The 27,664-nt window shown below is 53.6% G+C and overlaps 13 protein-coding genes across 13 annotated transcripts; 5 read left to right on the top strand and 8 right to left on the bottom strand.

The window, feature by feature from the left end:
* The first annotated feature begins 294 nt into the window (after window positions 1-294).
* DACRYDRAFT_25356 (uncharacterized protein) lies at window positions 295-1,787 on the top strand. Its single transcript, XM_040774129.1, has one exon. It carries the CDS (start codon window positions 337-339, stop codon window positions 1,609-1,611), a length of 1,275 nt encoding a protein of 424 aa, XP_040623800.1. The 5' UTR covers window positions 295-336; the 3' UTR covers window positions 1,612-1,787.
* A 696-nt stretch (window positions 1,788-2,483) lies between these two features.
* On the top strand, window positions 2,484-6,103 carry DACRYDRAFT_72638 (acetyl-CoA synthetase-like protein; the record flags this gene model as incomplete). Its single annotated transcript, XM_040775974.1, has 8 exons — window positions 2,484-3,282; window positions 3,336-3,514; window positions 3,563-3,709; window positions 3,760-3,834; window positions 3,882-4,000; window positions 4,052-4,594; window positions 4,651-5,194; window positions 5,243-6,103. Coding segments are annotated over exons 1-8 (3,219 nt in total), but the record flags the coding sequence as incomplete, so codon positions are not given.
* Window positions 6,104-6,207: 104 nt separating this feature from the next.
* Window positions 6,208-7,013, bottom strand: DACRYDRAFT_91870 (NADP-binding protein; the record flags this gene model as incomplete). Its single annotated transcript, XM_040777028.1, has 2 exons — window positions 6,208-6,692; window positions 6,740-7,013. The coding sequence occupies 2 exons, from the start codon at window positions 7,011-7,013 to the stop codon at window positions 6,208-6,210; spliced, it is 759 nt and encodes a 252-aa protein (XP_040623798.1).
* An 803-nt stretch (window positions 7,014-7,816) lies between these two features.
* Window positions 7,817-9,264, top strand: DACRYDRAFT_85308 (D-lactaldehyde dehydrogenase; the record flags this gene model as incomplete). Its single annotated transcript, XM_040776728.1, has 9 exons — window positions 7,817-7,870; window positions 7,929-8,092; window positions 8,143-8,230; window positions 8,281-8,341; window positions 8,403-8,484; window positions 8,530-8,703; window positions 8,750-8,764; window positions 8,815-9,001; window positions 9,053-9,264. The coding sequence occupies exons 1-9, from the start codon at window positions 7,831-7,833 to the stop codon at window positions 9,262-9,264; spliced, it is 1,023 nt and encodes a 340-aa protein (XP_040623797.1). The 5' UTR covers window positions 7,817-7,830.
* Window positions 9,265-9,639: 375 nt separating this feature from the next.
* Window positions 9,640-11,253, bottom strand: DACRYDRAFT_102628 (alpha/beta-hydrolase; the record flags this gene model as incomplete). Its single annotated transcript, XM_040767650.1, has 4 exons — window positions 9,640-10,284; window positions 10,338-10,756; window positions 10,804-11,038; window positions 11,103-11,253. 4 exons carry the CDS (start codon window positions 11,251-11,253, stop codon window positions 10,082-10,084), a joined length of 1,008 nt encoding a protein of 335 aa, XP_040623796.1. The 3' UTR covers window positions 9,640-10,081.
* A 759-nt stretch (window positions 11,254-12,012) lies between these two features.
* On the top strand, window positions 12,013-13,441 carry DACRYDRAFT_112237 (NADP-binding protein; the record flags this gene model as incomplete). The annotated part of the gene is made up of 10 exons (XM_040769379.1): window positions 12,013-12,052; window positions 12,095-12,258; window positions 12,316-12,403; window positions 12,449-12,509; window positions 12,574-12,655; window positions 12,704-12,877; window positions 12,924-12,938; window positions 12,988-13,090; window positions 13,140-13,175; window positions 13,236-13,441. The coding sequence occupies 10 exons, from the start codon at window positions 12,013-12,015 to the stop codon at window positions 13,439-13,441; spliced, it is 969 nt and encodes a 322-aa protein (XP_040623795.1).
* A 543-nt stretch (window positions 13,442-13,984) lies between these two features.
* DACRYDRAFT_25355 (uncharacterized protein) lies at window positions 13,985-16,291 on the top strand. Its single transcript, XM_040774128.1, has 8 exons — window positions 13,985-14,205; window positions 14,254-14,295; window positions 14,342-14,384; window positions 14,465-14,527; window positions 14,636-14,765; window positions 14,822-15,452; window positions 15,500-15,973; window positions 16,024-16,291. Exons 1-8 carry the CDS (start codon window positions 14,127-14,129, stop codon window positions 16,071-16,073), a joined length of 1,512 nt encoding a protein of 503 aa, XP_040623794.1. The 5' UTR covers window positions 13,985-14,126; the 3' UTR covers window positions 16,074-16,291.
* Window positions 16,292-16,345: 54 nt separating this feature from the next.
* Window positions 16,346-18,588, bottom strand: DACRYDRAFT_119717 (uncharacterized protein; the record flags this gene model as incomplete). The annotated part of the gene is made up of 4 exons (XM_040770848.1): window positions 16,346-16,557; window positions 16,618-17,309; window positions 17,361-17,998; window positions 18,052-18,588. The coding sequence occupies 4 exons, from the start codon at window positions 18,586-18,588 to the stop codon at window positions 16,514-16,516; spliced, it is 1,911 nt and encodes a 636-aa protein (XP_040623793.1). The 3' UTR covers window positions 16,346-16,513.
* Window positions 18,589-18,909: 321 nt separating this feature from the next.
* On the bottom strand, window positions 18,910-20,225 carry DACRYDRAFT_119716 (S-adenosyl-L-methionine-dependent methyltransferase; the record flags this gene model as incomplete). The annotated part of the gene is made up of 5 exons (XM_040770847.1): window positions 18,910-19,101; window positions 19,174-19,313; window positions 19,370-19,668; window positions 19,716-19,842; window positions 19,896-20,225. 5 exons carry the CDS (start codon window positions 20,223-20,225, stop codon window positions 18,975-18,977), a joined length of 1,023 nt encoding a protein of 340 aa, XP_040623792.1. The 3' UTR covers window positions 18,910-18,974.
* A 411-nt stretch (window positions 20,226-20,636) lies between these two features.
* On the bottom strand, window positions 20,637-21,472 carry DACRYDRAFT_112233 (uncharacterized protein; the record flags this gene model as incomplete). Its single annotated transcript, XM_040769378.1, has 3 exons — window positions 20,637-20,991; window positions 21,126-21,270; window positions 21,322-21,472. The coding sequence occupies 3 exons, from the start codon at window positions 21,470-21,472 to the stop codon at window positions 20,637-20,639; spliced, it is 651 nt and encodes a 216-aa protein (XP_040623791.1).
* Window positions 21,473-21,677: 205 nt separating this feature from the next.
* On the bottom strand, window positions 21,678-22,890 carry DACRYDRAFT_119715 (uncharacterized protein; the record flags this gene model as incomplete). Its single annotated transcript, XM_040770846.1, has 4 exons — window positions 21,678-21,930; window positions 21,977-22,413; window positions 22,459-22,696; window positions 22,746-22,890. The coding sequence occupies 4 exons, from the start codon at window positions 22,888-22,890 to the stop codon at window positions 21,731-21,733; spliced, it is 1,020 nt and encodes a 339-aa protein (XP_040623790.1). The 3' UTR covers window positions 21,678-21,730.
* Window positions 22,891-23,425: 535 nt separating this feature from the next.
* Window positions 23,426-24,804, bottom strand: DACRYDRAFT_119714 (uncharacterized protein; the record flags this gene model as incomplete). Its single annotated transcript, XM_040770845.1, has 4 exons — window positions 23,426-23,817; window positions 23,867-24,289; window positions 24,337-24,583; window positions 24,648-24,804. 4 exons carry the CDS (start codon window positions 24,802-24,804, stop codon window positions 23,790-23,792), a joined length of 855 nt encoding a protein of 284 aa, XP_040623789.1. The 3' UTR covers window positions 23,426-23,789.
* An 866-nt stretch (window positions 24,805-25,670) lies between these two features.
* Window positions 25,671-26,832, bottom strand: DACRYDRAFT_112230 (uncharacterized protein; the record flags this gene model as incomplete). Its single annotated transcript, XM_040769377.1, has 3 exons — window positions 25,671-25,867; window positions 25,915-26,223; window positions 26,682-26,832. The coding sequence occupies 3 exons, from the start codon at window positions 26,830-26,832 to the stop codon at window positions 25,671-25,673; spliced, it is 657 nt and encodes a 218-aa protein (XP_040623788.1).
* Between the last annotated feature and the right edge of the window lie 832 nt (window positions 26,833-27,664).

Here is a 27,664-nt window from a genome sequence, read left to right as displayed (position 1 = left end):
GTGAGGGTTCCTTATCTCCGAACGGGATGACGCTGTCTTCCTCCGGTGTTGCTGTCGGGGCTTATCGGCTTGCCTGGGAAGAACGCGGGAATTGGCAAAAGGGGCGGACGACCTCATCAGTCGACGGTTACAGTACTCCTCCTTCGTCTCCTCCTCCTCCTTCCGAGTGGATATATGCTGTTATATCCTTCTGCATAGACTTACAATACTTAGATCTTTACTTGTTCTGCCCTAGAAGCTGCACTCGACTCGATTAGACTCAATTCGATTCAACTCGATTCCCTAATCACCTTGCCTGAATCTAACAGCACGCGACCGCGACCCGAACCTACAACGATGTCCTTCCCCTCCTCTCACGGTCCCCGACTTCCCCTCGAACTGCTGCTATACCACATTGTCGACATCCTCTCGCTCCCTCCTCATCCTCTCTCCTACCTTCTCCCAAAGGACCAACAACATGCGCTCATCACCTTGTCTCTCACCTGTCACCGGCTTCACACCTACTGCATGCCCTTACTCTACTCCCGAATATGCATCGAGTCCGCCCAACGACTCCGGAGACTCCGACGGGCTCGACCCGCCGACCTGGGGAAGATCACCGCCCTCTTCCTAGACTTCGAGCACCTGGAGGACGAAGTTCTCCTCCCCATCCCAGCGCAAGACGCGGACATCGTCGGCAATTCCTATCGCACATTCGCTGGGTTCTCATCTCGCGCTGCATTGTACTACGAAGTATCTGAACAACTGTCGTTTCTCATCAGCGCCTGCCGCCCTTCGCTCCAGAGACTGGCATTCGGTTCCCGTGGCAGGCCCCACCCGCCATGGGTAAGCATGGACCCGATGGAAGAGCGCGCAGTGGAACACTTTGCCTCCCAAGCGAACTACGCGATCGCTTCCACCCTCCCTGGGCTGCGGGAACTCATCTGCGTCAGGCAGAATATGGAGATTGGGGACTATCTCGGGTTGGGGAGGAGCGGAGGGCAGCGAAGATGGGAAAAGCTGGAGAGACTGGCAGTGTACGGTACCCTCAGCTACAACGCACACGATGCCCCGCCGATCCTGCCTGCGCTGGAATGCTTTTGCGCCTTGCACCCGTTTCCCTCACTCGCACTTCTCTCGCAGGCAGTGACGACAAGCCCGAACCTGCGCGAACTGAGTCTGTTCAACGTCGCCATCCCTGTTTCGGAGCAGACGCCGAGCGTGCGGAGCGCATATACGGACCTGGATCGGATTTTAGAAGCACTGGGAACTGTAGGGCCTGCCAAGGCGACGCAATTGCCTGTAGTGAGCAACGCTGGCGCAGCAGGAACGCGCACCCTACGCTCCGAAGCAGACCACGAAGCGGACACGTTCACCCCTCCTGCTCCTTCACCTTCCGCCAGCACTGACGAGAAACCAGAAACACCCCACAGGAAACAACCGGTGCACGTGACTCGACTCTCCCTTCCCCCGGTGTATGACCCCCACCGGCCGGAGGACAGGAGGGAGCGGACGAGCTTGGCGGCGCGCTTGGGGAGGGAGGGGCTGCTTTGGAGCTGGAGGGGAGAGGAGTCGGGCGCGGGGTTTGAGGGTGTGGGTGTGGGTGTGGGTTCGGAAGCGAGGGTTATGTGAATGGATCTATATTGTGGTATTTTATTGTTTATTGTTGTTTGCTGTTGTTATTTCTTCGAGGTTCGTTTGGTTTCGATAGATCAGTAGTATTACGGTTCTGACTGCTGCGGAGATCTTTACAGTCGCGTGAATAGATCTATAGCCGGTCGTGTATTTGCTTATTAAGCTAATCATTGCCATTTCTTGAGGACTCATTCGATTTCGGTGGATCAGTCGCACATTCTGGTTGTACGTAACCACGGTAGAATCCTCCTATGGTTCGGGAATTCTGATGACTAAGCTACAAGGGGTTCATGCCGGTGTTCGTGTTCATCTCCGGTTCCATGACGGACGTACGCCGCTCTCCAATGATCCTTGGCCACATAGTATACTGCTCTCCTATGGACATCCACCCCGGGTAATGCTTCCTACTCCACGCTAACCCTCGGAGCAGGCGGACCTTCGCTCTGTGATCAGAACAACAGTCCTACAGCCAGCTCATGTCATACAGTACTTCAGGACAACCCTCGGGGAAGGCAGGATCATCCCTGTGCGATCAGAAGCAGTCCTACAGCCAGCTCGTGCCAGGACCGGCACCAATGCTGCGCTGTGGTCTTGCTTCAGAACACTGCCCGAGTGCCGTTCTGCATCTCATCTCCCTTCGTGCTATAAATAGCAAGAATACCGCGGGAATCTGGATCTCGACCCCGGGAGGTCGATTTCTGTCGCACGGAGCCTGATGCCTGATGCCTGATGTCTGATGTCTCCCAGCTAGTGGGATATAAAACCATGCTGTCCCAGGCATTCGACATGCCCCAACAACAAGACAAACCTTGTCGACCTGGTCTACCATGGGGGACGCAGCTGCATTCCCTGCTCAATACAAGATGATACAAGGCTCGAATCACCCGACCTGGCGCGCGCCGCCTCTGGACGGGTCGATGACCTTGCCCGAGATGCTGTGCTGGCACGGGCAACATAACCCCGCGCATCCGTTTGCCGTCCTGGCCCCCGATCACGAAGGAGAAGTAGAAGCCGTTATCACCTGGCACGAAGTCAGCGGAGCGATCTTTCGGCTGGCTGCGAAGTTGCGGGAAGACGTAAGCGATGGACTGATCGATGGCAAGCCGCCTGTGGTTGGCATCCTCGCTTTCCCAGAAACACTCACGTATGTTACTTGGGTATGTGCAATCGTCGCTGCGGGGTATGCGCCCTTCCCTCTCAGTCCACGAAACTCTTTTCCTGCGTTCGAACATCTTCTCAAGACGACCAACTGCCGGTACCTTATCGGTTCTCTCCCTAGTCCGGACAAACCGGCTTCGGCGTTGCAGCAGATAGCGGTTCAGTTGGTGGAGCATATCCCAGGATTGGGGATCATCGAAGCGCCGAAATTCGACGTGCTCTACCCTCGGCTGGCAAGTTGGCCTCCCGCTGCATATGGATCCGCCGCCGATGTCCTGCCGACCTTCAAGCCCTCACCCAGTGGGCGCGATGCCCCGCTTATGATAATTCACTCCTCCGGGTCCACCTCCTTCCCGAAGCCGATCCCGCTCTCCGATGCCGCGTTCAGCAACTGGGGAAGGTCGCCTTGGTACCAGGACGACGACTTTTGTGGTACGAGGTGGGGGATCATGTCCATGCCGATGTTTCATATTGCCGGGCTGGCATTTGGACTAGGGTGGACTGTTTGCAGTACGCATCGTTCTACCTCGTACTAGATGAAGCGGGACTGACAGCGGATTGAGGCGGGACAACTGCGGTCTTCTTCAAGCCACAAGAGACACCAGCGATGCCCACGCCAGGAACGGTCTTGCGCGCAGCCAGACTGGGCAAGGCAGACTACATATTCACCGTTCCCAGCATCTGTGTCGAATGGGCTCAAGACGCGGAGGCAGTCGCATTCCTCTCGACTCTCAAGGCGGTGGTAAGTAGTTTCAAACTAGTCTGGTCTGTAACCTGATTGAGCGCCCAGAGATTCGGCGGTGGTCCGCTTCCCGAAGAGCCTGGGCATCGCCTAGTGGAAGGCGGAGTCAAGCTCCAAACTGCCTATGGCATGACGGAAACTGGTCCTGTATTCCGAGCAGACTCGGTAACCATGCTAGGAGGGAAGGAGTGGATGGTAAGTTGTTGTTATTCCTTCACGCAGCAGACTGACGAGTTGTATCGTAGTATGCTCCCTTCATGCCCCATCTTGGCGTCAAATTGATTGATGAAGGAAACAATGCGTACCGGCTCGTTCTCATGGTTCGTCCGTTACCATTCGGCGTTGTACATCATTAACTGCCGAGCAGGAAACCAGTAATTTCCACGTAGCTGTATCCAATTTCGACGCAGAAGTACGCGCGTTCGACACCAATGACTTGTTGGAACCGCATCCCACACGTGCCGGGTACTGGAAGGTTATCGGACGGTAAGAGTCTCAAACTTCCATCTACGGGTGACTTTCTCATTAAGACGTCAGTGCGGACGATCAAATCATGATGTCGAATGGGGAGAAGACGAACCCTGGTCCCCTCGAGTCGATCATCGTGAGCAGCCCACACATAAACGCGGCGATCATGTTCGGGAGGGCTCGCACGCAAGCCGGCGTATTAGTCGAGCCCCGTGACCCCATCAACATTCACGACGAGAACGAAATAGCCAAGTTCCGAAATTCCGTATGGGACGATATCCACAAAGCTAACACGTTCGCACCCCAGCATTCACGGATTTTCAAAGAGTTCATCCTTGTCTCTGATCCGGTGCAGAAGCCTTTGTTGCGGACTCCGAAGGGTACCATCGCTAGGAACGCATCGTTGCAGTTGTACGCCGACGACATCGAGCGCATATATGAAGCTGCCGCTCGGCCTACGCAAGAAGAATGGGCCCAGCCTCCTGATTCGTGGGACGATATCGGCATCCATCAATTTGTAGTCCGCGTCGTCAACGGAGTTATGCGCGGCGATCATGCAAACGCATCTGAAGTGAATGAGACTCGCGATCTGTTTGAACAAGGATGTGACAGGTATGTGGTAGCTCGAGTTACACACAGTCCGGAATGATATCTGACGAGACTACAAGTCTGCAAGCAACGTACATTCGAGCAGCGATTGCAAACGCTCTTCTGGAAGCACCCAGGTCGAATGGTGCGCGCAAGATCCCGACGGTCGCGGTGCCCCAGAATCTGGTCTTCCTTTATCCGTCGATCAGGAACCTGGCATCCTTCGTGCGGAATGCGATCACTGGAAATACAACGAATAGCAAAAATGCCCAGGAGGCGTCGTTGAAGCAAATGCTTGATATGGTCGAGCAGTACTCGAAGGATCTTCCCATTCACCACTCAACTGCCGGGGCCTCAGGCAGGCAAGAAGAAGTAGTGCTTCTCACCGGATCCACCGGAACTCTCGGCACATACATTCTTCAGCAACTCTTGGTGGATTCCCGTGTATCGCATGTGTACGCCCTCAATCGTCCCAGTGTCAGCATGGATGTTCGGAGCAGGCAACGTGTTTCGTTCGAGGATAGGGGCGTGGATCTCACGTTGCTCGAATCGAGCAAGTTATCGCTCATCGAGGGCGACACGACAAAGCCTGACCTCGGATTAAGTGATTCGCTGTTGAAACAGGTGTGTTCTTACCCAGGATCTATACTCACAAGTCTCACGCAACACTAGGTTAAGAACAGTCTGACGACCATCATCCACAATGCCTGGCGTCTCGACTTCAATCTCTCGCTCTCGTCCTTCGAATCTCACATCAAGGGAGCACGAAACCTCGTCAACCTCGCTCTAGGCTGTTCTGGCCCATCGCCCGCTCATTTCATCTTTACGTCCACGATCGGAGCAGCAAGCAACTGGAAGGAGAACCGCGCTGTGCCCGAAGAGCCGTTGGATGATCCCGCAGTTGCGTTAGGCAACGGCTACGGGCAGAGTAAATGGGTTACCGAGCGGGTGTTGCTAGCTGCCACCCGGGAACGGGAGATGCGCACGACCATCTGGCGCGTGGGCCAGCTCTCGGGCTCAACAGCCAACGGAGCGTGGAACACGACTGACTGGATTCCTATTATTGCCAAGAGTAGTGTCGCCTTGGGAGGCCTGCCGGCTTCTCCTCAGGGAACGGTCGATTGGCTGCCCACGGACAAAGGGGCTTCAGCGATTATCGACAGCCTGTACACGCCCTGCAGCTCGGACAAATCCAAGTACTTCAATCTGGTTCATCCGAAGCCCACTTCCTGGACCTCTGTGTTCGAGTGCATGTCCAAGGAGCTCTCGATCCCTCTCATCCCCTTCGGAGACTGGGTCAGCAAGGTCGAGCAAGCTACTTCCGACGGCACACCAGGTGCCGTCGAGCGTATACCAGCAATCAAGATCCTCGATTTCCTCCGACGCGCGGCCGGGTCCAGTGGGGAGGTGCAAGAGCGGACGAGGTTCGAGACTGCTGATGCGGTCCGGGTCAGCACGACGCTCCGGGATCTCGAGCAGCTGGGTGAGGCTGATGTGCGGAAATGGCTGGGATACTGGAACAAGCATGGGATGTTTGATTGAGTAGATCACATGTCAGGTCAAATAGCCTCTAGGATTATGCCATCTTCATCATATCTGAGGGAAGGCGGCGTTGTACACCACACAGGTGCTAGATGTCAAACGATCATCGCCCCCGTAACCCTCAACACGCTCCCGCTGACCCACCTCGCTCCTTCACTAACGAGGAACGCGACGGCCTCGGCGATATCCTGTGGATCCCCAAGCTTGCCAAACGGCCCGCTATGCTTGATCCCCTCGATGAGCCGGTCAGGCTTGCCCTTGAGGAACAGCTCCGTACTCGTAGGACCGGGGGACACAGCGTTGACTGTTATCCCCTTCTGTCCCAGCTCTTTCGCTAAGACACGCGTGAGCTGCTCGACAGCACCTTTCGTAGCAGTGTACACGAAGTAGTTGGGCGTTATACCAGACTGGATCGTCAGCCCTGTTGAGAAGAAGATGATCCTGCCCCCTGTGGGCATATGGGGCACTGCGGCTTGCGTGAGGAAGAGAGGACCTTTGACGTTGGTGTTGAAGTGCGCGTCGTAGAAGGATTCCGTGAGCGTGGAGAGGGTCGCGCTGCCCATGATACCGGCGTTGAGCACTGCTCCGAATTAAGAAATAGCACGCTCCTGAACGAGGTCGACGCACCGAGGATATCGATCTTCCCAAAATGCTTCAGCGTCTCCTCCACCAGCGCCTTCGCCCCCTCCACACCACTAACATCGGCCTTGACAGCCACGGCTCTCCTTCCCAGCGCTTTGAGCCCTTCTACCACTGCCTGCGCTTTATCGGCACTATGTGCGTAGTTGACGACGACGGCTGCTCCTTGGGAAGCGAGCTTGTAGGCTATGGACGCGCTGATGCCTTGTGATGAACCGGTGATGAGGGCGACTTTGTCTTGCAGGGGAAGGAGGAGAGACATGTTGTTATCTTTTGGAGGGGGGTGTGCTGAGTACTCGGTGTGAGGTATTGATATAGTTGTGACTGGTTGATATGACGCACGACCGACGTCATCTGTCCATCCTTTATATAGACAGATCCCGACCCTTCATAATTCGTACAGCAAGTGAGAACAGAGACATGCGAGTCTTTCCTAGCGTTTAGAGCCTGAGAGTGGAACAGGAAGGGAAAGGTATCTGGTAGGAGAATGAGAGTTACGTAAGAGAAAAGTTATCGCCGAGCACCGAGAATCTGGCGAAAAGCTTAATGCCGATATGGGTCGTGAGACCTGATGTTCATCCCATGTGCTAGGTGCGAAGCGACAGTTCGGGGTACAAGGTGTAGCAAGTCCAAGAAGTACACTAAGCCTGGCACAATTTACAGAGGAAAACTCATGATGCGGTTCTGTCCGGTCATGTGACCCCCGATTGAGCCTTCTCCGCCGGATTAGGGCCGTCCGCAGGGTTTGCACATGGGCTGGACAGGGTCGACTGTTCTGTAAGTAGCGTTTCATTTCAAGATGGTTTCGCAATTTTATCTCGATATCAACTAGCGCGACTGCTGCCCGAGACTTCATAAGCCCGAAGCTATCGGTTATCGATCAGTGTGGGAGCGTAATATGATCAAGGTCTGTCTTCAGTTACCGCATCCATTGAATCTGTCCCAATCGTTGACCAGGCTGTCTGTGCTCCAGCTTGCTATTGGGCACGATGGGTGGGCGAGGAGTATAAAAGGGGTCGGTGGGCGCACGACCAGCCGACTATCCGACAATTTACGCACCTTGAGCTAAGTTGAGAAAGATGACCGTCGTAAACGCTCCTGCAACAGTGCTCGTCACCGGTATGTCTTCCTCTTGACAACTGGTCGCGTACTGACTCCCCCATGTGGGATCACGTAGGTGCCAACGGCTACATTGGCGTATGGATCTGCCGTATTCTGTTAGAGAACGGATATTCTGTCCGAGGCACGGTGCGCGCAGCGTCGAAGGGGGACTATCTGAAGAAGCTGTTCGAAAAGGAGGGAGAGAGGTTCGAATATGTGATCGTGAAAGATATCACTGTTGTGCGTCTTGCACTTGGGTACTGGGAGGAGAGAAGCTGAATTTCGTGTAGGATGGTGCGTTCGACGAGGCTGTCAAAGGTGTACATGCAGTGGTGCATACCGCCAGCCCGGTAACGCTCAAACCCCAGCATCCGGACGGTCTGTTCATCTCTTCCCCGTCTCTCAAGTGGTAAGCTCATACCCGGCAGCGCTCATTAAGCCCGCTGTGATAGGCACTCTCTCTGTCCTAACAAGCGTGGACAAGTATGGGTGCGTCCGGTCGCTATGATTGGAATTACAGACGCTAACGTAAGCGATTCGGAACGTACAGGGCTGACGTAGGCAGAGTGGTCATGACCAGCTCGTCCGCTACCTTTGTTGAGCCGCATAAAGACGGTTATGTATATACCGAGGTGAGCTTCCCCTTCGCCCGCCTTCTTCTTGCTCACATCATGCAGAAAGACTGGAATGAATATTCCGTACGTGAGGTGGAAGAGAAAGGGGACAAGGCCGCCCCTATGCACGTATATCGGGCGAGCAAGACGCTCGCCGAACGGAAGGCGTGGGACGTGGAGAAAGAGAAGAAAGGGAATTGGGATCTGGTCACTATCCTGCCGCCTTATGTCTTTGGGGTGAGTGTATTGCTTGTTCGATGACATACTACTGATGAGCATCTAGCCATTGCTCCAGGAGGTACGGTGACAAACATTCCAGTGGAAGAAACAACTAACGGGTGGGCATAGGTAGCAGGGAAGGACTCACTCAACGCCTCGGTGCAGATCCTCTACGACGCTGTGCTCACCCCTATGACGGGCGAAGTACTGTACCAGTTCATGGGCTCCTGGGTTGATGTGCGGGACGTGGCTCTCGCACATGCTCTCGCCTTGCAAAAAGAGGAGGCTGGGGGGGAAAGGATTATCGTTTCCGCCGGTATGCTTCACAACCCCCTAAGGCAGAACCGGATGCTGATGTTCACACCAGGTCAGTTAACATGGCAAGATGTGTACGATGCACTCTCTTCCCCTTCCCTCGATCCTCCGTTCCCGAACGCGCCTAAAGGTACCCCAAGCGCGCAACGCAAGGGTATGCAATTCTATTCGACCGAGTTCTGCAACAAGCTGTTCGGGATCCAGTTCAAGGGCTTAGGAGAGTCGGCGAGGGATACTATGTTTAGCGTTTGGGATAGAGACTAGTGTGTTCATTCCTGAGAAGTACGGCAAACAAGTATAGCACTTAGTGCCTCATGTCCGGCAGGAGGGGGTAGATTACCATATGAACGAGTTCAGAAATACGCACTTTGCCATAGAAGACGCCTGATAACGAACCCCTTCGACAGGTTTTGAAACACCTTAGTTGGCTCGCAAAACAGCTATCTACGGATGTCCTGGTCTGGTTGGTTTATCATTGACTCATTTCTCCCCCGCCGGAACTTGCCTCCGTTCGGCATGTCACCTGATTGTAGTGCGGCTGGTCCTGTATAGTTAGCGCCCAAGAGAAAGTCACCAAACTGGCGCGTCCTGTTGAACTACAAATGTGTCTCATTGACTTCAGGAAGAGCCTTGAGCAAGAAAGCCTGCAAATCGCTAAAAATATGGGTTCTGGACTGTTAATTGCGTCGATATCTGGACCCAGTGCAATGTTCGGAACGAGTGAGCACCAGAGTCTCACGTTGTGGGACATGGTCAGGTTTCAGCATCCAAAGATCTATGTATAGAGTGGACAGCTTGGACCGCATCACTTGGCGAGCCGTCATGTGACCCACCAGATGCCCGGATTTCAGCCTGAAGATCGATAGACGCGATGCATTAGCAGTCCTTCAACTAACACATAAATGAAGCGGGCTTAGGGAATGGGGGACGAGGATCGTATAATTTCAATGCGTATAATTTGAGGCATATGAATGAAGAGAGCACAAGGACTGATATGTCGCGCAGCTATTCTATTCTATCCGCGTGACAGGAACTCATAGACGGTGATCTTGGGTTCGCTACCGCACGTGCAATTCTCGTGTTACACAGACAGCTCTCCTCCCTTTGTCTTCACTACCAGCTCGTTGATGCAAGAGATAACAGCCTCATTGAATCCCTCTGGGTCAGTCACCATTAGAAAATGGTCACCGTCCTGGATAACCCGATACGTTGTGTTGTCCTGGCTGTGGCTACGCTCGATAACCCATTTCGATCCTTCAAGGCACGAAGGGATGGTGTTGGTACCTAAAGGTATGTTGAATAATCAAAGAAGACATGCTCCGCACCCAACAACTTACCATAGATAACGCTCAACCCCAGGAAAGACGGCACATCCTTGAAGGCCATCTTGGAAACAGCCTCCCGCTCTTCATCGTCCTTCCCGTTCCAGGTAAACATGTCATGGGCGGCCACCTCCATCTTGTCGACAGAGACATGCACCAGGTGAACCTTGTCGGCGGGTAATGCCGAAAGCATACCGTGAACGAAGTCACGACCCTGCACAGCCATGCTTTCAGTCTCATTCCCAAATTTCTCCTGTCGTGGGATGCCGAAAATCAGTCCGGGCGGTTCGAAAAGCATTACATTGACAACATGGCTGCGGACAGCGCCGAGATAGGGCTCGAAGGCGGACATCGATAGACCATGAGATGCAGCGAGCCCCTCCTCGCTGGAGAGGACAGCCAAGAGCGATGTCAAGTACGAACAGGCCTTTGACCTACAAAAGATGAATGCGCTCTTCACGGTGGATACCGAGACACGCACCAGCCGAGCAGCACGATTCCTCCTTTTCCTGTCTTTGGATCTTTGGGGGGGATCTTCAATACTTCAACAGCATACTTGACGAAGGCCACGAGGTCGAGCAGGTAACGGCCGTACGACTCGACGAAGTTTCCATCGGTGGGCTGGTGAAGGTCTGAGGAACCGTTGAAGCCTCGACGGTTGAGGGCAAGCAGACGGATGTCCTCGGGCAGGTGGGGAAGCCAAGGGAGCCAGATATCTGGATTGGTGATTCTGTTGGTAAGCCAAGATGTGACTGAGAGTAGAGCTTCCAAGAAACATACTCGAGTTGACACCAATTCCATGCAGAGCAATGATGGTGGTGTAGGGCGTCCCAGCGGCTCTTCTAGGGTTGGTATCTCCATACCGCAAACTGACGGGCTGGTCTCCAGAGACCAGATTGCCGAGTTCAGCAATGGACCACGAAAAAGACATTTTGAAAAGCGTGAAATGATCTATTGTGAAGACTTCTGTATGGCAATAATTCTTCACTTTTATAGGGAGTTACCCACTCCGTTGACTCACACCCCCGGTCTCTGGATCACTCCTCGCCGAGGTCTGGCGATGCTCAGGAAACAATTCAAGCATTTGGTTTGAATTATCTCAAGATGTGTTTCTCTTCATCTCTGCGAGCAGCCAACGTCGGACGAAACGAACGGAATTTACCTCCAAACGCCCATAGTAGAGATCAGAACTCGCTTTTGAAAGTCGCACCAAAATGGACGGAGATTGCTTTTGATAATATACCAGCCGTTCAATAAGCGAGGAAGACCGAGACATCTAGTATAAGCATAACTATATCGTATCAAGTCTTCATGAATAACAGATCGAGTGAATTCACGTCTAATTTACCCGTGGGCTGGGCAGGTTACTGATCCACTCGCTACAAGCCCGTTTCGCTTCTCGTTTTGCCTCAGTCACTAGTACACCCACTCCGAGACGTCAAGCTAAAGGCAGAGATCAAAATAAGCGATATGAATCGCATCGCTTATTGTATAGTTATGATCGGTGAATTTAAATTATGGTGTAATCAGGGTCCAATCTTCGATGGCTTATCTACTCCCCGAAGTTGGTCATGTAATTGGTATCGGCTCCTTGTTCCGGCGAAGCGTGTGCACATGAAGAGACAAGCTAAGGGTGGGTTGGCATGACCAGCGCATCACGCAGTATCTCTCGATCAATACAAGTCTCAAGATGACCATCGTAAATCCCCCTGCAAAAGTCCTTGTCACTGGTACGCAACTCCTGTCCGACTGTTGACCGCGGAACGAAACAGGCGCTAACGGCTATATCGCTGTATGGATCTGCCGTATTCTGTTAGAGAAGGGATATTCCGTGCGAGGCACTGTACGCACGCCGTCGAAGGGGGACTATCTGAAGAAATTGTTCGAAAAGGAGGGGGAGAGGTTCGAGTATGTGCTCGTGGAGGACATCACCGCGGTGCGCTGTCTTTTCTCGGGAGTGACAAGGAAGGGGCTGAGCTTGGGTTGGGAACAGGAAGGTGCCTTTGACGAAGCTGTGAAAGGTGTGCAGGGGGTGCTGCATACTGCCAGCCCCGTGGCAATGGCCATCAAGCATCCGGACGGTGCGCTCTTGGCCTCCCCCAATCTCGCACACTAACCGCTTCCAGAGCTCATCAAGCCCGCGGTGCAAGGCACACTCTCCGTACTGACGAGCGTGGACAAGTATGGGTGTGTCATCCCAAGCTGCTCCAGATAGGCAGACGCCAATATGGGCTGCCTCCCGAATGTGTAGGACTGAAGTGGGGAGAGTGGTCATCACGAGCTCTTGTGCAGCCATCCTAGAACCACACGAAGGGGGCTATGTCTATACCGAGGTGAGCTCCAACCTGCCAAGCCCAAGCCTCCCTGGTAACACCTCGCAGAAAGATTGGAACGACTTCTCGCTCCACGAGGTGGAACAGAAATCGGAAAAGGCCGCGCCCATCCACCAGTACCGGACGAGCAAGACGCTCGCCGAGCAGAATGCGTGGAGGTTTGAGAAGGAAAAAACGGGGAAATGGGATTTGGTTACTATTCTACCGCCGTATGTCTTTGGGGTTAGTTCTCAACTTCTTCGGTTGCGCGCGACTGATAAGCCTCCAGCCTTTGCTTCAGGAGGTGCGTTGCCAAGCCAGACAAGGATAAGAACGCTAACACATGGGACCAGACGGCTGGGAAGGACTCGCTCAACTTCTCTGCGCAGCTGATATACGATGCCGTTGTTACGCCTAAGACGGGCGAGGCGCTCTATAGCTATGCTGGCAAATTGGGTTGACGTGCGGGACATAGCCCTAGCGCATGTGCTCGCTTTGCAGAAAGAGGAGGCAGGAGGGGAGAGGATCATCGTTTCCGCCGGTATGCGTATTTCCGCATGTGCCAAGTCCAGACTAAACGTAATGTTGACGCTCTTCTCAGGATATTTCGCATGGCAAGATTTGTACGATGCGCTCTCGTCCCCCTCGCTCGATCCCCCATTCCCGGACGCGCCCAAAGGCAGCAGCGAACGCGGGGCCCCGCTGATCTACTCCGGCGATCTATGCAACAAATTGTTCGGGATTGGGTTCAGGGGCTTACGAGAGTCAGCGAGAGATACGGTGTTCAGTGTTCGAGAGAGACACTAGGCTATTTCGTGCTTCAGGGATAGGAGGGAAGGGACAGTCTTGGCGATAGGCTTGGCGTGGATAGGATCGGCAGGGACACAGGGCCAGAAGTGGGGAAATGTGGAAAAGTAACGAAGTTGATGTAGCCTAGACTGTAAGCCAAGAAATGAAGTAAAGAATATGTACGTTTGTACTGGAAGAGAATGCGAGATGAGGTGAACACAAAGATGCGATTCCAGAGACTGGTTGGCAACCCGGTATGAGCCGTCTCACAATGGTGGAGGACATCAATGCCGCCTATCCATTTATACATTCTTTGTCTTTATCAATATTAGAAGACGAATATGTAATCGTTTGTGGAGGCCCCAGATCGGCGGAACATTGACCCGATATATCCCCTTTCCGTAATCGGATAAACAATGTCGGCTCCGGGGTGTTGCCCGTTCAGGGCAGGTGGAGGACCATCGAGGACGTTATGGATGGGCATTCTCGTTGGGCAGTTGGACGTCCTTTCTTCTCCTTCTCATTTCTCTTGGTTCTCCTTCTTCTCTTGGGGCTCCTCGGCAGTGGGTTAGATTGGTCGTGATATACGTCTGCTCATCGGGGCACTCCAACGGAATAACCAAGGTCATCTCCAGACTATATATCACCCACAGCATCGCACCTAAACACACCCTACCTCATCCTCAACTCCCCGTACTTCATCATGGCTATCCAGAGACTCATATCTGGAACGGAGGTCTCCAAGCATAACACCCGCGAGAGCTGCTGGATCATCGTACATGGTGCCTTCCACAGTCACCCTATGTGCACGCGAGCTGATAACGATACAGGAAGGGTGTACGATGTTACCGATTTCCTCCCTGAACACCCAGGTACGACTGTCTACATTGGTAGTGTTCTCAACTGACTGCGCGACAGGAGGGATGAAGATCATTCTCAAGTACGCAGGGAAGGATGCTACGTGCGTTCACCGCTCTCTCTCACTTTGCCGGAGTTTGCTGACCATCGATTGTCGGCTTTCTTGCGTTGTCGGCCATGTAGCGAAGAGTATGACCCTATCCATCCTCCCGACGCTATCACCACCAATTTGCCCCCGGAGAAACAGTGCGTCCTCTTCCTTTGTACATCTTTCTATCCTCCACGTTCCTCACCACGTCACCAATATCCTCCACCTCACCCAATCCCTCTCAGCATGTACTAACGACCCCCCAGTCTAGGAGTCATCGACCCCAACACCGTTACTCAGGTTGTGAGGGAAGTGACAACAGAGGAGATTGCACGACAGGAACGACATGAACGTAAACCGCCGTTGGATGAGATCCTCAACTTGCATGATTTCGAGGTGCCTTACCTTCTTCCCCTTCATCGTGGAAGATGCTAAACTTTTATGCTACGTAGGCCATCGCCCGTGCTGTTATGCCCGAAAAGGGGTGGGCCTACTACTCCTCCGCAGCGGACGACGAGATCACCCACCGAGAGAACCATCTCGCCTACCATCGTGTCTGGTTCCGTCCCCGCATCCTGCGCGATGTCCACCAAGTGGACTGGAGCACGACCATCCTAGGGCAGAAGAGCGCGATGCCGGTGTACATCAGCGCTACTGCGCTGGGAAAGCTCGGTCACCCCGAAGGAGAACTCAACCTTACCCGCGCCGCTGGGAAATATGGGATCATCCAGATGATCCCTACGCTCGCGAGCTGCAGCTTTGACGAGCTAGTGGATGCTACTGTACCTGGCCAGTCCCAGTTCCTTCAACTGTACGTGAGCAAGGATCGCGCGATCACGAAGCGGTTTGTGCAGCACGCAGAGAAGCGCGGGATCAAAGGTCTGTTCATTACTGTCGACGCGCCCCAGCTTGGCAGGAGGGAGAAAGACATGCGCATGAAGTTTGAGGATACTGGCAGCGCGGTCCAGCAGGAAACGGGGGAGAAGGTGAACAAGAGTGAGGGCGCGGCGAGGGCAATCTCGAGCTTCATCGATCCTAGTCTGGCTTGGAAGGACATTCCCTGGTTCAGGAGTATCACCAAGAGTGAGTTTTCCAGCAAGCAGAGGAACTGTAGCTAACCCTCCTGCCAGTGCCCATCATACTCAAAGGTGTCCAATGCTGGGAAGACGCCGTCCTCGCTGCAGAAGCCGGGCTACAAGGTGTCGTCCTCTCCAACCACGGCGGTAGACAATTGGACTTTGCCCGATCGGGAATCGAGATCCTGGTGGAGGTCGTCGCCGCACTCCGGGAAAGGAACCTCTTCCCCAACCCGAATTTCCAGATCTTCGTCGACGGAGGCGTGCGTCGTGCCACGGACGTGCTCAAGGCCGTAGCTCTGGGCGCCACAGCCGTCGGCATTGGCAGGCCGTTCATCTACGCGTACTCTGCTTATGGACAGGCCGGAGTCGAGCGCGCGCTCACTATCCTCAACGAGGAGTTCGAGATGAACATGCGCCTCATCGGTGCGCCAACGCTGAAGGATGTTGTGCCCGCTATGGTGGACGCGAGCAACATCACCATGCACGTATCCAACGTCCCGGATGATAGGCTGTATCACGCGAATTGTGAGCGACCTCCCTTGTTCCCTCAGGACTGGAAAGCTAATGATAAACAGACGAATCCATGCAACGTAGCGAACTGCGCACTGTCATGTCTAAGCTCTAGGACCTGCACCTCGTTCTGCACATCTGCACCGTCTGCCTTGGGTGTCGACTGTGTTAAGGCGCCGATTAGGCGCAAGGTGTAGCTGTAATACGATTCTTGTAGAGCTTACGTGCCTGCATGCTTTTTGGTCCGAGAACGACTGAACGATCTGATGGTTAAGAGTATCCCGCATCATGAGCTTCCCCAACAAATATTTAATATGTTACGAGAATGCACTTCCCACTCTCAGTTTGACAACTTGATACGAGAGTCCCCCATAAACTGAATAAGATGTGCATACTACTAAGATCCAACAAATAGACTATATGCTCAACCAAAACCTCCGTAGGAAACGTCCTCCCAATCCACCCCATAGGTCCCTCTCCCCTGTCATGTACATCCTCCCCTTCCGTCCGTCTCTCCGATACCCTCCATATCTACTTCTTCCCCAATCCCTGCAATCAGTACAGGTCCCACACTTCAGCAGGCAAGACCTTGCGCATCGCTATACTCCCCCATCAGCTTCCCACCCAGCGAAAAAAAAGGGGGGGGGGGAAAGACTCACCTCTCCAATGTCTCAAGACGTCCCCCGTCGTCCACTTGTCCATATAGTTCCTCGCCTCTCTCACGATCCAATCATCCGTGATCAGGCTCTCAGCCACATGGCCTATCATCTGCTCCGGGCTGATTTCCCTCTCAGGCAAGTTACCTAGGACGAGCTGGGTCGTCCTGCTCTGCGTGAACGTTTTCGGCAGGGGGGAGAACTGGAGACTGGGCGCAGGAGTGCAGAAGACGACCATGTTCGCCATCTCCCCCTTCTTGGGCGGAGCGGGCAGATCGTAGAACGCCCGGCATTTCCCATCCGCAAAAGCGTGGTTTAGCGTCACCCAAACTGCGCGCCCCGCGTTCCCCCCCAGCTCGCCAACGACATTGACCGCCAACACGCCGTCCGGCTTGAGGAGAGGCTTGAGTTCCTGGAAGACTTCCACGGTGAACATGTGCGCTGGGACGCCCCCGCCTGTGAAAACGTCGTGGACGATGTAGGCGAAGTCTGTGTCCTGCGGGGAGAGGGTGCCGTTGGCTCGCGCTTGGGTGCGCTGGGAGATCCAGGAGCGCGCTTCGGCGATTTGGGTCGGGAGGGCGGGGAAGGAGAAGTAGGAACGGGCGTAGGGGGGGATGAGAGGGTCTACTTCTAGGATCGTGGGTGTGACGCCGTGCGAGTAGAGGGCAGAGGGGAGAGAACCGATTCCCAGTCCACTGGAAGTGTCTGGTTAGCTCGGGCCTTTGTATGTACATAGGAGCGCTCACATGACTAGCGCTCTGTCGTCTGCCTTCTTCTCACGTTCTGCGAGGAGGACCGCCTGCTGCAAGTCAAAGGCGGCGAAGATGCTCTCGCCCCCCGCATGTCCCAGCTTCTCCTGGTCCGCACCGTCCAGCCACTGCCCACCAAGCAAGCTAGCGTCACACCTGAGCCAGCGGAATCCAAGTTCCTTGCTCTCCCCAACCACGAGTGTGCCGGTGACGCTCTCCCCCCTAGCGAGGACATGCACGTCTTCCCCGGGGAGGGAGTGGATAGGCGCGCAGTTGGACATCCGGATGTTGCCTTCGCCCAGAGGGTTGGAGATAGCCAACCGGGGGAAGGAGAGGAACAGGATGGGCAAGCCGAGGAGAAGCATCTTCACTACCGTGTTCGTCTCCTTCTTTTCCTTCTTTTCTGCTGCTGCTCCAGCCTCCTGTGCGGCGGCGGCGATCGAGTGCGGGTCCTCGTCAGGCACTACGATGCTCATGAATGCGAGTACGACAGCAGTGGCAGAGAGGAGGTTGCAGGGGTTCACAAGCTCCGAATGGGGTAGGATGGCAGCGTATATCGGGCCAAGGGAGTGCATCCCCGCATAGGTGGTGAACCCCGCGCGGATAGAGCCGTTCAGCTGGTAGTCGGTATCTGGCTGCACAGAGTTCAGCGACTGCGGAAGGGAGGGAGTAAGGAGGGAAAACACACCATCCATCTTTTCATCAAGTTGACGGTGCACACAGTAAGGGGGATCACAGCTAGCAGCTGGGCGAGGGTTGCCCCTACCCCTGGACCCCACTCTTGGATGATATCCAGCCGTGCTAGGAGGCGGCTGGACTGGTACACCAACACCGGGGTGAGAGCGATCGTACTCCCCAGTATACTGAGAACAGTATGCGGGTCCATCAAGGGCACCAGCGTGCTAGGTGCGCAAAGGACGATAAGGACGACCTGGGCGTACTGGAGCGCGGCTGTAGCGCCAAACGTCGGACGGAGGAGCTGTCGGATGCAGAATAGGGCAAGGGAGGAAGCGGCCATGGTGGATAGGACTAGAGCGCCGGAGATGAGGTGATAGGAGAGGGGACGGGGTGCTTGGGCGAGAGAGGGACGGGAACCGGGGCCAACGGTGGGCGCATTTGGTGCTGGGACTGAGGCGGACGTGGATGTGGACGTCGTTGTCGCGCCGGCAGGTTTTGTAGTGGATGGTTTGCGCTTTGAAGGTGTTGTTTTTGTTGGACGTGCCATCTTTTGAACAATGAACAACTGACAACTGACAACAATAACTGATTGTAGAAGTTGAAGTTGAAGATGAAGATGAAAATGAAGATGGTGGTCAAGAAAGAAAAGAGGACGTCTGTGTTGTATCCCCGTTTGAACCGTCGTTTGCTGTTATTTGCGGGGTAATTACTCGCGTGATCACCCGCAGTTTATCCGACACACACGTGACACTTTATCCGTGCCTGAAAACCCTGACCACAAACACAAAGGAATTGAGTTTTACAAATAAAGTTCTGTGGCTGAAGGAAAGTGGGAAAGGACGGGAAGATATCCTATTGGCTAGTTAACATTGTATACATTCATTCACGTTATTGTTACTTTCACATCATCGTTGAGCTCAATCATACACATCCTCATATCTCCTCCTCCGCCCTACTCATTCCCCACCCCGTAACCCCCTTACTCCCCCAAGCGACCGCATAATGTCCCAACACCAAATCCAGCTCCTCATACTCGTCCATCAGTTCCAGTTTCGCGACTCTGCACCATGTGAGCTCTTTAAGCAGAAGAAACGGGGTAGGGGAAGGGGAAGGGGAAGGGGAAGGCGCGCACCTCTCGTTCTCCGCTGGGGGGACGTAGTGTGTCCGGATATCCCGTAGTGTAAGCGCTTGGCCTTCGAACCCCGCGCGTTGGAACCGCTCGTTCAGGGCATCGAGGCTAGCCACAGTTCCCGGGATCTGTACACCCCTCACCTGAAGATCAGGGAATATGTAAGTGCACAAGCAGGGATGAGAGCAGTAGGACGTACAGCCAAGTTCTCCCTCATCACCTTGCCAAACGCGTCTCCCAGACCGAACATCTCGTACAGCACCACCGCGACTTTCCCAAACCTTTCCCCAGCCCAGCGGAGCACTGTCTCTCCCTCCCTCAAAGGGAGGTACGGCAGCACACACTCGAGCAAGACCAGGGTCGGCAGGGTGGGGGATAAGAGCGCATCTGTGTCGTTTGCGGGAGTAAGGAGTGCGCCGAGTGTCTTTTCGGGTGATAACCTCAAGTCCGCAGGGAGGAGGGCGTACTTCTCCCCTCTCACTCCTGTGCCTCCTCCCGCTATCCATACCATCAGCCCCCCTCTTCCACCAAGGAAAACAACTCACTCAGCGCGCATACACCCAGGGCCCCTTTCAGCTGCGCATGCTTCCAGATCGCACGCGCCTTGCTGCTTGTCACTTCAGGAAAGTCGACCTCTACCCAGCGGGCGATCTTCCCTCCCATAGGTGTAGACTTGCGCTTCTTCAGCTGTGCTTTCATGTGATTCAGGTAGCGGAACCGCGCACCGAGATCCTCCAAAATCGGGTATCGCTCCCCGCGCCCAAGCTCAACACCTGCACCTTCCCTCCCTCCCCCACACGCTGAACAAACCCCTTTACAAGCGCATCCACGCTCCTTCCCCTCAACCACGTGCCTACATTAATGAGCGCAGGCCGGTTCGGCACCCCCTGAGCGCGGAGGACGAACGATTCTACGAATGGGTCGGGGAAGTATGAGAGGCGGGAAGCGGAGAGTCGGGCGTGGAGAGCGTCTGTGTCTGTTGAACGGGTTGCGGTGTCTTGATCTATTGGTGCTGAGTGGGAGGGGAATGGAGGTCGACTCGGAGGTGGGAACATCGTTGGTGGGAGACTGGAGGGAAGGGATGAGGAATGATGGAGGGGTGGACCCTTTGACAATGACCTCATATCGAGGATAGTACACAGTACACCTATACATCGACAATCCCATGTAATGTACATAACGCACAACGCACTGAATTAATCCATGACTAGCTAATGTCAAAGCTCTAACAGCTCACACACAGCATCATTAAACACCTCAGGATAAGTAGCCATAAGGAAATGGTCTCCTCCATCCACAGCGTGCACCCTCACTCTCTCCGCCCTCTCCCCTATCCACCGAGCACAACCAAGTGCAGAGTCAGTCGAGCCCTTGCCTGCTCCCGTTAGCCCTTTTCACCATAAAAAAGAGCATCTTACAGTAGAGCAGCGCCACCCCTACCCCGGGATGGGCGAGAGCGAGCTCTGCTACTCCCCTCTCTCCGCTTCGGCCGCATACCAAGCTCCCATATCTTCATCCCAGAACGCACCGTCTGATGCGGCATCCACCACCCCGAGCCTGTCCTGAGGGAGCCGCGCGCGGTGCCAAGCGGCAAACGCGGGTCCCATCTCTGAGGGCTGGATATCCCCCAGGCCGGGATAGGACGCCGGCCCGGGGAGACCGACGAGCACCTGAGGAGGCTCGAAGAGGATCATGCTCCGCAGGAGGGAGAGAGAGGGGAGGTACGGCTGGAAGGGGACTGGGAGGGAGGGGGAGGGTTTGCCAAGCTGGGAAGGGGAGAGATGGGAAAGGAGCGAGACGAGGGGAGCAGTGCCTTTCGACCTTTTTGCTTATGTGTTAGCTACCCAGAGTTGAAGAAGAGAGGGCAGTTCCAGCCAAGCAGGACGATCCCCCCTTTCTTGTTCCCTTTCCCCTCGTCTTGTGCCCTCCCCGCCCCTAGGTGGTCAACAGCATACCGTACAAAAGCCAGCAAGGCGATCAGCTCCCTTCCAAACGTGCCCGGCTGTGGATGGGGCGGGGAGGAACCTTCGTATCCCCTCCTATTCACGCCAAGCACGCGAAGGTCCCGGGGTGCATGAGAGAGCCAGGGGAGGAAGATCTCTGTTTGTGTTAAGCACGAAAGCTGGCGAGTGGGAGGGAGTGTATACGTACTGGAGTTCCAACCCAACCCGTGCAGGGCTATGATCGCTGTGGATTCGTCTTGATTGGATGGCAGGGGATGGGTGTCAAAGTAGCGCAACGTGACTGGTGGATCGCCTGGCACGAGTGTCCCCAAGTCGGCTGAGGACCAGGTCACCGACATCCTCTCGCGACACTAAATATCCGCAGGACAGTGAGCTGAGGAGTGATATTGCTGACATTTGCCTGGGTTGGGTTTATAATGCACCGAGACATGTCGCTGGCTGGTTATTGGCAGGATTTTCCATTACTGTTTTCGTCGACATTTGACATGTGATTATCCTGAACCTCTCCAAGCAGAAGTGTTCGTACAGCGCACCAAATTCTCAAGTCATACGTCATACGTATTGCAGCCCAATACATCCTACATCAAACCCCTCTTTCACGCAGACCGCGGATTCTGTGCTAGCCCCTCAAGCTGCTTCATCATACCCCCCACAGCGGTGTTGAACACCTCAGGATCTGTCGCCATGAGAAAATGGCCCGTCCCTTGCAAGATCTTGATCGCAGTATTTGGTTTCCCATTCCAGAGAGGGGTGATCCATGCCGCACAGTCGGTACATGTCTCCCAAGTCCCGGTTCCTACCACCTAATCAGCCTAAGCGGGGAGACACCGAAGCGGTCTTACCGTATATCAAGCCCACCGAGAGCCAAGGGGGGATGTTCTCCAGCGCGATCTTCGCCATCTGTGCAACAACTTTCATATCTTGGGCAGGCATGATGTCCCCATCCAGCCCCGTGGCGAGCGTGTCCCCAATGGCAGCCGCTTGCTGCGCGCATGGCTGAGCGTCTTCCGGCAACGAGCCGATACAGCCTGCCATGAACACTTTGGCCCTCTCTTCCGGCGGGGTGTTCATATTCCACAACCCGCTGATAGACTCTGGCAGGGGGATCCCGACTAGCACCCCGGGCGGCTCGAACAGGATCACGCTCTTCAGATGGGATTTGATCACGTCCATGTATGGTTCAAACGCAGATCGGGGAATTCCGTTCAGTTCAAAAGGGGGCGTGATGCCTTGGGAAAGCAGGCCTAGAAATGAGATGGCCGGGCCGTTGCCTTTCGACCTGAAAGGTAGTGAGCGTCTGCGCTGGGGGGTGGGAAAATCATACCATGCCAGCAAGACGATCCCTCCCGTCCCGTCGCTCCTCTTTGGGGGAACCTTGAGTACCTCTGCGGTATACTTGATGAAGGCTACCAGATCGAGGACATATCGTCCCCATGGCTCGGTAGGGTCTTGCGGTGTCGTTCCGGTTGGCTGATGGATAGGTCCTGATCCAGAATAACCACGACGATTCAGGGCGATCAACCGCGTGTCAGCCAAGAGTGGGATCCATCGGTTCCAAATGTCTACGACAAAATTGTCAGACTTCACGAACTAAGGATGATGGTGACCCACTCGAGTTGAAGCCAACACCATGCAATGCGATGATGGTGTTGGAACTATCCGTTTTGTCACCGGATGTGTCGAGATATCGAAGATGGACCGGCTGATCCCCGGGATACAGAACTCCCAGCTCGGCAGTAGACCAGGATGCAGGCATAAGAGTTGCTATGGAATGAAACAGAGGGATCGATGTCTCTGCTGACAATCTAGCCTTGACCCACCGGTGTTCTTATACGAGATGTCTCTTGGGCAAGACCAGGTGAGACACCGCTTTGTTCTATGTATACCAGAAACGTGCCGATACCAAAGGAAATCGAAGGTCGTGGCTATCGCCCATGCATATTCGGCACAAATAACAGAATGGTATTTGAACAGCGAAGAAGAATGCTCAACAAAATAATGCTATTTAAGATTAGCCTGTGCAGAAAAGAGAAAATGTAATTTTAGAACTGAACGCACCGTCAAGTACTCAATGGTCAAGATCAAAACGTAATCTCGCCGACATCCTGGCCGAGCTCAGGCATGACCAATAAACAGTGGAGCATGTTCAATAGCGATCGCATTGAAGGTATGCAGTTGCCCATTACAATTGCGAACTAGTCAATAGAAGAATTGAGTCATCAAGGAGAGAGCGTTAAACGGAAGCATCGACAGGGACTGCTTCCTTGATCCAGTAATTAATGACAAAGGTTCACAGCTTTCTGGTCATCTGAGAGTTACCAAAAATATATATGCGGTCCTGAGACCCAACGTTCCCACGTAACACCGCTGTGGAAGACGCGTTTCGAACGGGGGAATGATCAGCGTGTCTTGAATATACAGAACCCAAACGTCGAACCCGATATCCAGTGCTATTCGTGGAGCCGATCTTCGTCCGGTCCCACGGTTCCCCTTGCACAAACACCCTCTCGCGTGTCATCTTCACCAAGAGTTCATCTAACTGCAGCGTTAAAGGCCCCCGGGTCTGTTGCCATCAAGAAATGACCTCCGTCTTGGATGACCTGATATGTCGTATTGTTTTGGCTGAGGCATGGTTGAATAACCCATTTCGAGCCATCAAGGCACGTAGAAATGGTGCCGGTGCCTGGAGGGTATGTTAGCGTTTCAGGTGAATAACCTGGATATACACAAACTCGCCGTAGATGACACTTAGCCCGATGAAGGATGGGATTTGCTGAAAAGCCACATTCGACAGAGTCTCCCGCTCTTCCTTGTCTTTACCGTTCCCGTTGTACAAATCATCCCCAGTGATCCCCATATTGTCCACGGATATGTGCACCAGATGAACCTTTTCGGCAGGTACCATGGCGAGGAAAGCGTGAACGAAGTCACGACCCTGCTCAGCTAAGGTGGAGCTTTCGTCCCACATTCTCTCAAGGTCCGGGATGCCAAACAGCACACCGGGTGGTTCGTAGAGAATCACATTGGTGACATGGCTGCGGATGGTGTTGAGATACGGATCGAAGGTAGAGAGCGGAAGTCCAAGGGATGCAGGGAGTCCTTCCGCACTTGAAAGCATAGCCAAGATTGACGTTAAGTATGAGCACCCTTTCGACCTGGTTCACCGTCAATTGACTGCAAGGGGCAATAAGACAGGACATACCAGCCAAGCAGCACGATTCCTCCCTTCCCTGTCTTTGTATCTTTTCCCGGAAGTTTCAATACTTTGACAGCATACTTGACGAAAGCCAAAAGGTCGAGCAGGTAACGGCCGTAAGACTCGGTGTTGGTTCCATCGACGAGACGTTCTTGGGGCTGATGAAGGCCGGATGAACCGCCAAAGCCGCGACGGTTGAGGGCGATCAGACGGATGTCTTGGGGCAGGTGTGGTAACCATGGGCTCCAGATATCTGCATCAGTCGTGCTAATGGTGAGCCAACTTCGACTGGTTGGTGGACACTCCGCAAAACATACTCGAGTTGAACCCAATCCCATGCAGTGCGATGATGGTGGTGTAGGGCGTCTGAGAGGTTCTTCCAGGATGTGTATCCCCATATCTCAGTCTTACAGGGTGGTCTCCAGACACCAGACTGCCAAGCTCAGCAGTGGACCATGAAAAGCTCGAGGACATTCGGAAAAGAAAAAGAGGGATCTGTTGCAATAAATTTTGTGAGCCAACAGTTCCTCAATTTATACGGGAGTCGTACCTGCATTACTCGCTCGTGTTAACGTCAGCGATCAGTAGTTTACTCCAGATGACTGGTTGGCGGTCCACTCAAAGTTACGTGTTCATTAACTCCGAGTCTTTCCCGAGCTCATGAACCATTTGCCGAGCTCTGGTTGCAAGTCGAGAAGTTCTCCGTGAGGGTCATTTGATGTGTCTTGATTCAAGCATGCCGCTGTGATTTCCCTTCGGCTGTGCACCACTTCCATGTGTGCACAAATCAGAGTGACCTCGTGATTGCTGAAAAGAAATGCCGAGAGACCTCAGTTTGTTGTCTTTCATCCGGTGGGTAGTGATCATCATGGACATAAAAAGTCGAGAGCGGGCACTGTGCATCATTTCCGCAGTCTTCTCGCTGGACCACTCTCGTCCAATCCAGAAAACGTCATCAATCTTCCAGATGTGTATATCGGCAACTATGGGAAAGCGGCGGACGCGAAGAAAATCCAGTCAGCATATGACCCCGGAGAAGGGTACACCCGCCTTTCTGTACCAGTCCCTTGTTGTGATTCAGACCACTGCCACCGGAGATCTGTACGTTGACCACCAAGAATCATCTGATTGGGTTTATCGAGCCTTCTGTGAATATGAAAGAAGTCCTGTGACTTGTAAAACGCCTCCTTGACGGGGCACTCGAACCTAGGGCTTGCCTTTGTATGGCAATTTCCTTAGCACATTCGATATTCATATTTTCACGGAGTAACTGAACAGGCAGTATAGTTCTTTCTTTCTCTGTGTCCCTTGTGTCCCTTGCCGTAAATGTCGTGTCCCATTCAAGACGAGGCATCCGAAACCTTGGCAGCAAGTTCCCGAATGGTCGAGATAACTGCTCGGTTAAACGCTTCTGGGTCTGTCGCCATCAAGAAGTGATCACCGTCAGGTATGACCGTGGTGGTCACATTAACTTGGTTACCACATTGGTCGATGACATGTTTCGATCCGTCTATGCAGGCGATGATCGTGCCCGAACCTGATGCACGATGATTAAATGTAGCGAGAAAGAATGCTGAGACTTACAATATACGACACCAAGCCCAAGGAACGGCGGAATTCGTTCAAAAGCCAATTTAGATACAGCCTCTCGGTCCGGCGTGCTGACTCCGTCCCAGGTGAATAAGTCTTGCGATGCAAGTTCGAACTTGTCCACCGATGCGTAAACCAGATGGACCCTTTCGGCAGCTAGAGGACGAAGCAAGCCATCCACGAAGGAGCGACCGACTTTCGCGGGACGGGAATCTTCTTCCCACAGTGGCTCGCTAAGTGGAATGCCGTACACCAGACCAGGTGGTTCAAACAGGATGATGCTGGCGACGTGGGTGCGGATTGCTTAGAGAAACGGCTCAAAGGCAGATAGGGGTAGATCATAAGATGGAGGAAGAATGCCAGTACTGGACACGATCGCCAGAAGAGACGATAGAAATGCACATCCCTTCGACCTGAAAACAATCAATATTCCACATTCCGAGATAGAAGGGGCGACGTGCCATCCTAGCAGTACGATTCCTCCACCAATGCCCGGGAGACCTTTGGGCGGAATCTTCAGTACATCCACCGCATATTTCACAAAGGCCATTACATCGAGCACGTATCGGTGATAAGCCTCGAGGTTGTTGGTGAGCAAAGACTGCTGGGACTCATGCAGACGATGAGATCCGGCGTAGCCACGCCTGTTGATGGCAATGAGGCGAACGTCGGAAGGAAGAAATGGGATCCATGGAAGCCACACATCTCGAGAAGACCAAAGAGGTGAGCGTTACTTTGACTACGGAGAAGGTGAAACGTACTCGCGTTGAAACCGGATCCATGCAGAGCAATGATAGTGGTATATGGAGGAGTGGCGGACCGCTCAGGAGAGGTATCTCCGTAGCGTAAAGTGATGGGATCGTCCCCATCGACGACAACTCCCAGATCGGCGGTTGACCAGGTGAAAGACATCGGTCGGGGGGGAGAGCGAGGAGTAATTTCCTCTGATGCCCCCTCTTCGGAGACAAACTTCCTACAATGCCCCATGTGCTTTACATATGGTGTTATCAAGAAATTAGAATATATACTCCCAAGTAGAGGTGTTATTTGAGGGTTACAATAACAGCAATGTACCAAAATGACTGAGATAGATTTCACTCTTTGATTATGCAATTTTTTCTGTACTATAACATCCAAAACTTGTGGGACCCCTGAACTATTTAAAACTATGATTTTCTTTCTCACTGCCACAATGATGACACAAATACGCAGCATGTGAAGAAGAGGGGCATTTAGGGCAATTGCCTCCAGAGGGACATTGTAGGAAGTTTGTCTCCAAAGAGGGGGCATCGGAGGAAATTACTCAGAGAGTGAGTGATAGCTGAGGCTGAGTATATCTGCCCATTCACCCTATATATATGCACTGCTTTCTCATGACCCTGGCCTCTAACATGAGTCTGGGATGACATGCACCAGACCCTCTTGTAAGAGCATTCTACAGGGAGTTTCCACATCCAGAGAAGGTCCAGCTAAAATCCTGGCTAAGTGACTTCTGTGGCCTTCTGGACCAGAAGAAAGTCCCTGCCAAGACAAACAAAGGTGATGAAGCATCTGTTAGGGCAACACAGGCTGACTAAGTCTGCTCACCTAAGAGTGCCAAGAGTCTAAGCAGGCAACAAGGAAGTGGAGTAGACCTGATGACTAAGACCTATCTACAGTATAGGTACCTGTGGATGATCCTAAGAGACCAAGTCTGAAGAGACAGTCCCAGGCAGAGTAGGCCTTATATTTATACCTCCGTGGG

The sequence above is a fragment of the Dacryopinax primogenitus genome (genome assembly GCF_000292625.1).
Source record: "Dacryopinax primogenitus strain DJM-731 SS1 chromosome Unknown DACRYscaffold_25, whole genome shotgun sequence".
Taxonomy (NCBI): Eukaryota; Fungi; Basidiomycota; class Dacrymycetes; order Dacrymycetales; family Dacrymycetaceae; genus Dacryopinax; species Dacryopinax primogenitus.
Note: the sequence above shows the minus strand (reverse complement) of the source record. Positions and strands in the feature narration are given on the sequence as shown.

Coding starts and splice junctions, on each gene's coding strand:
- DACRYDRAFT_25355 (XM_040774128.1), top strand. CDS start 14,127: ATGGCTATCCAGAGACTCATATCTGGAACGGAGGTCTCCAAGCATAAC. Junction 14,528..14,635: donor AATTTGCCCCCGGAGAAACA/GTGCGTCCTCTT, acceptor ACGACCCCCCAG/TCTAGGAGTCATCGACCCCA. Junction 14,766..14,821: donor TCAACTTGCATGATTTCGAG/GTGCCTTACCTT, acceptor TATGCTACGTAG/GCCATCGCCCGTGCTGTTAT.
- DACRYDRAFT_25356 (XM_040774129.1), top strand. CDS start 337: ATGTCCTTCCCCTCCTCTCACGGTCCCCGACTTCCCCTCGAACTGCTG.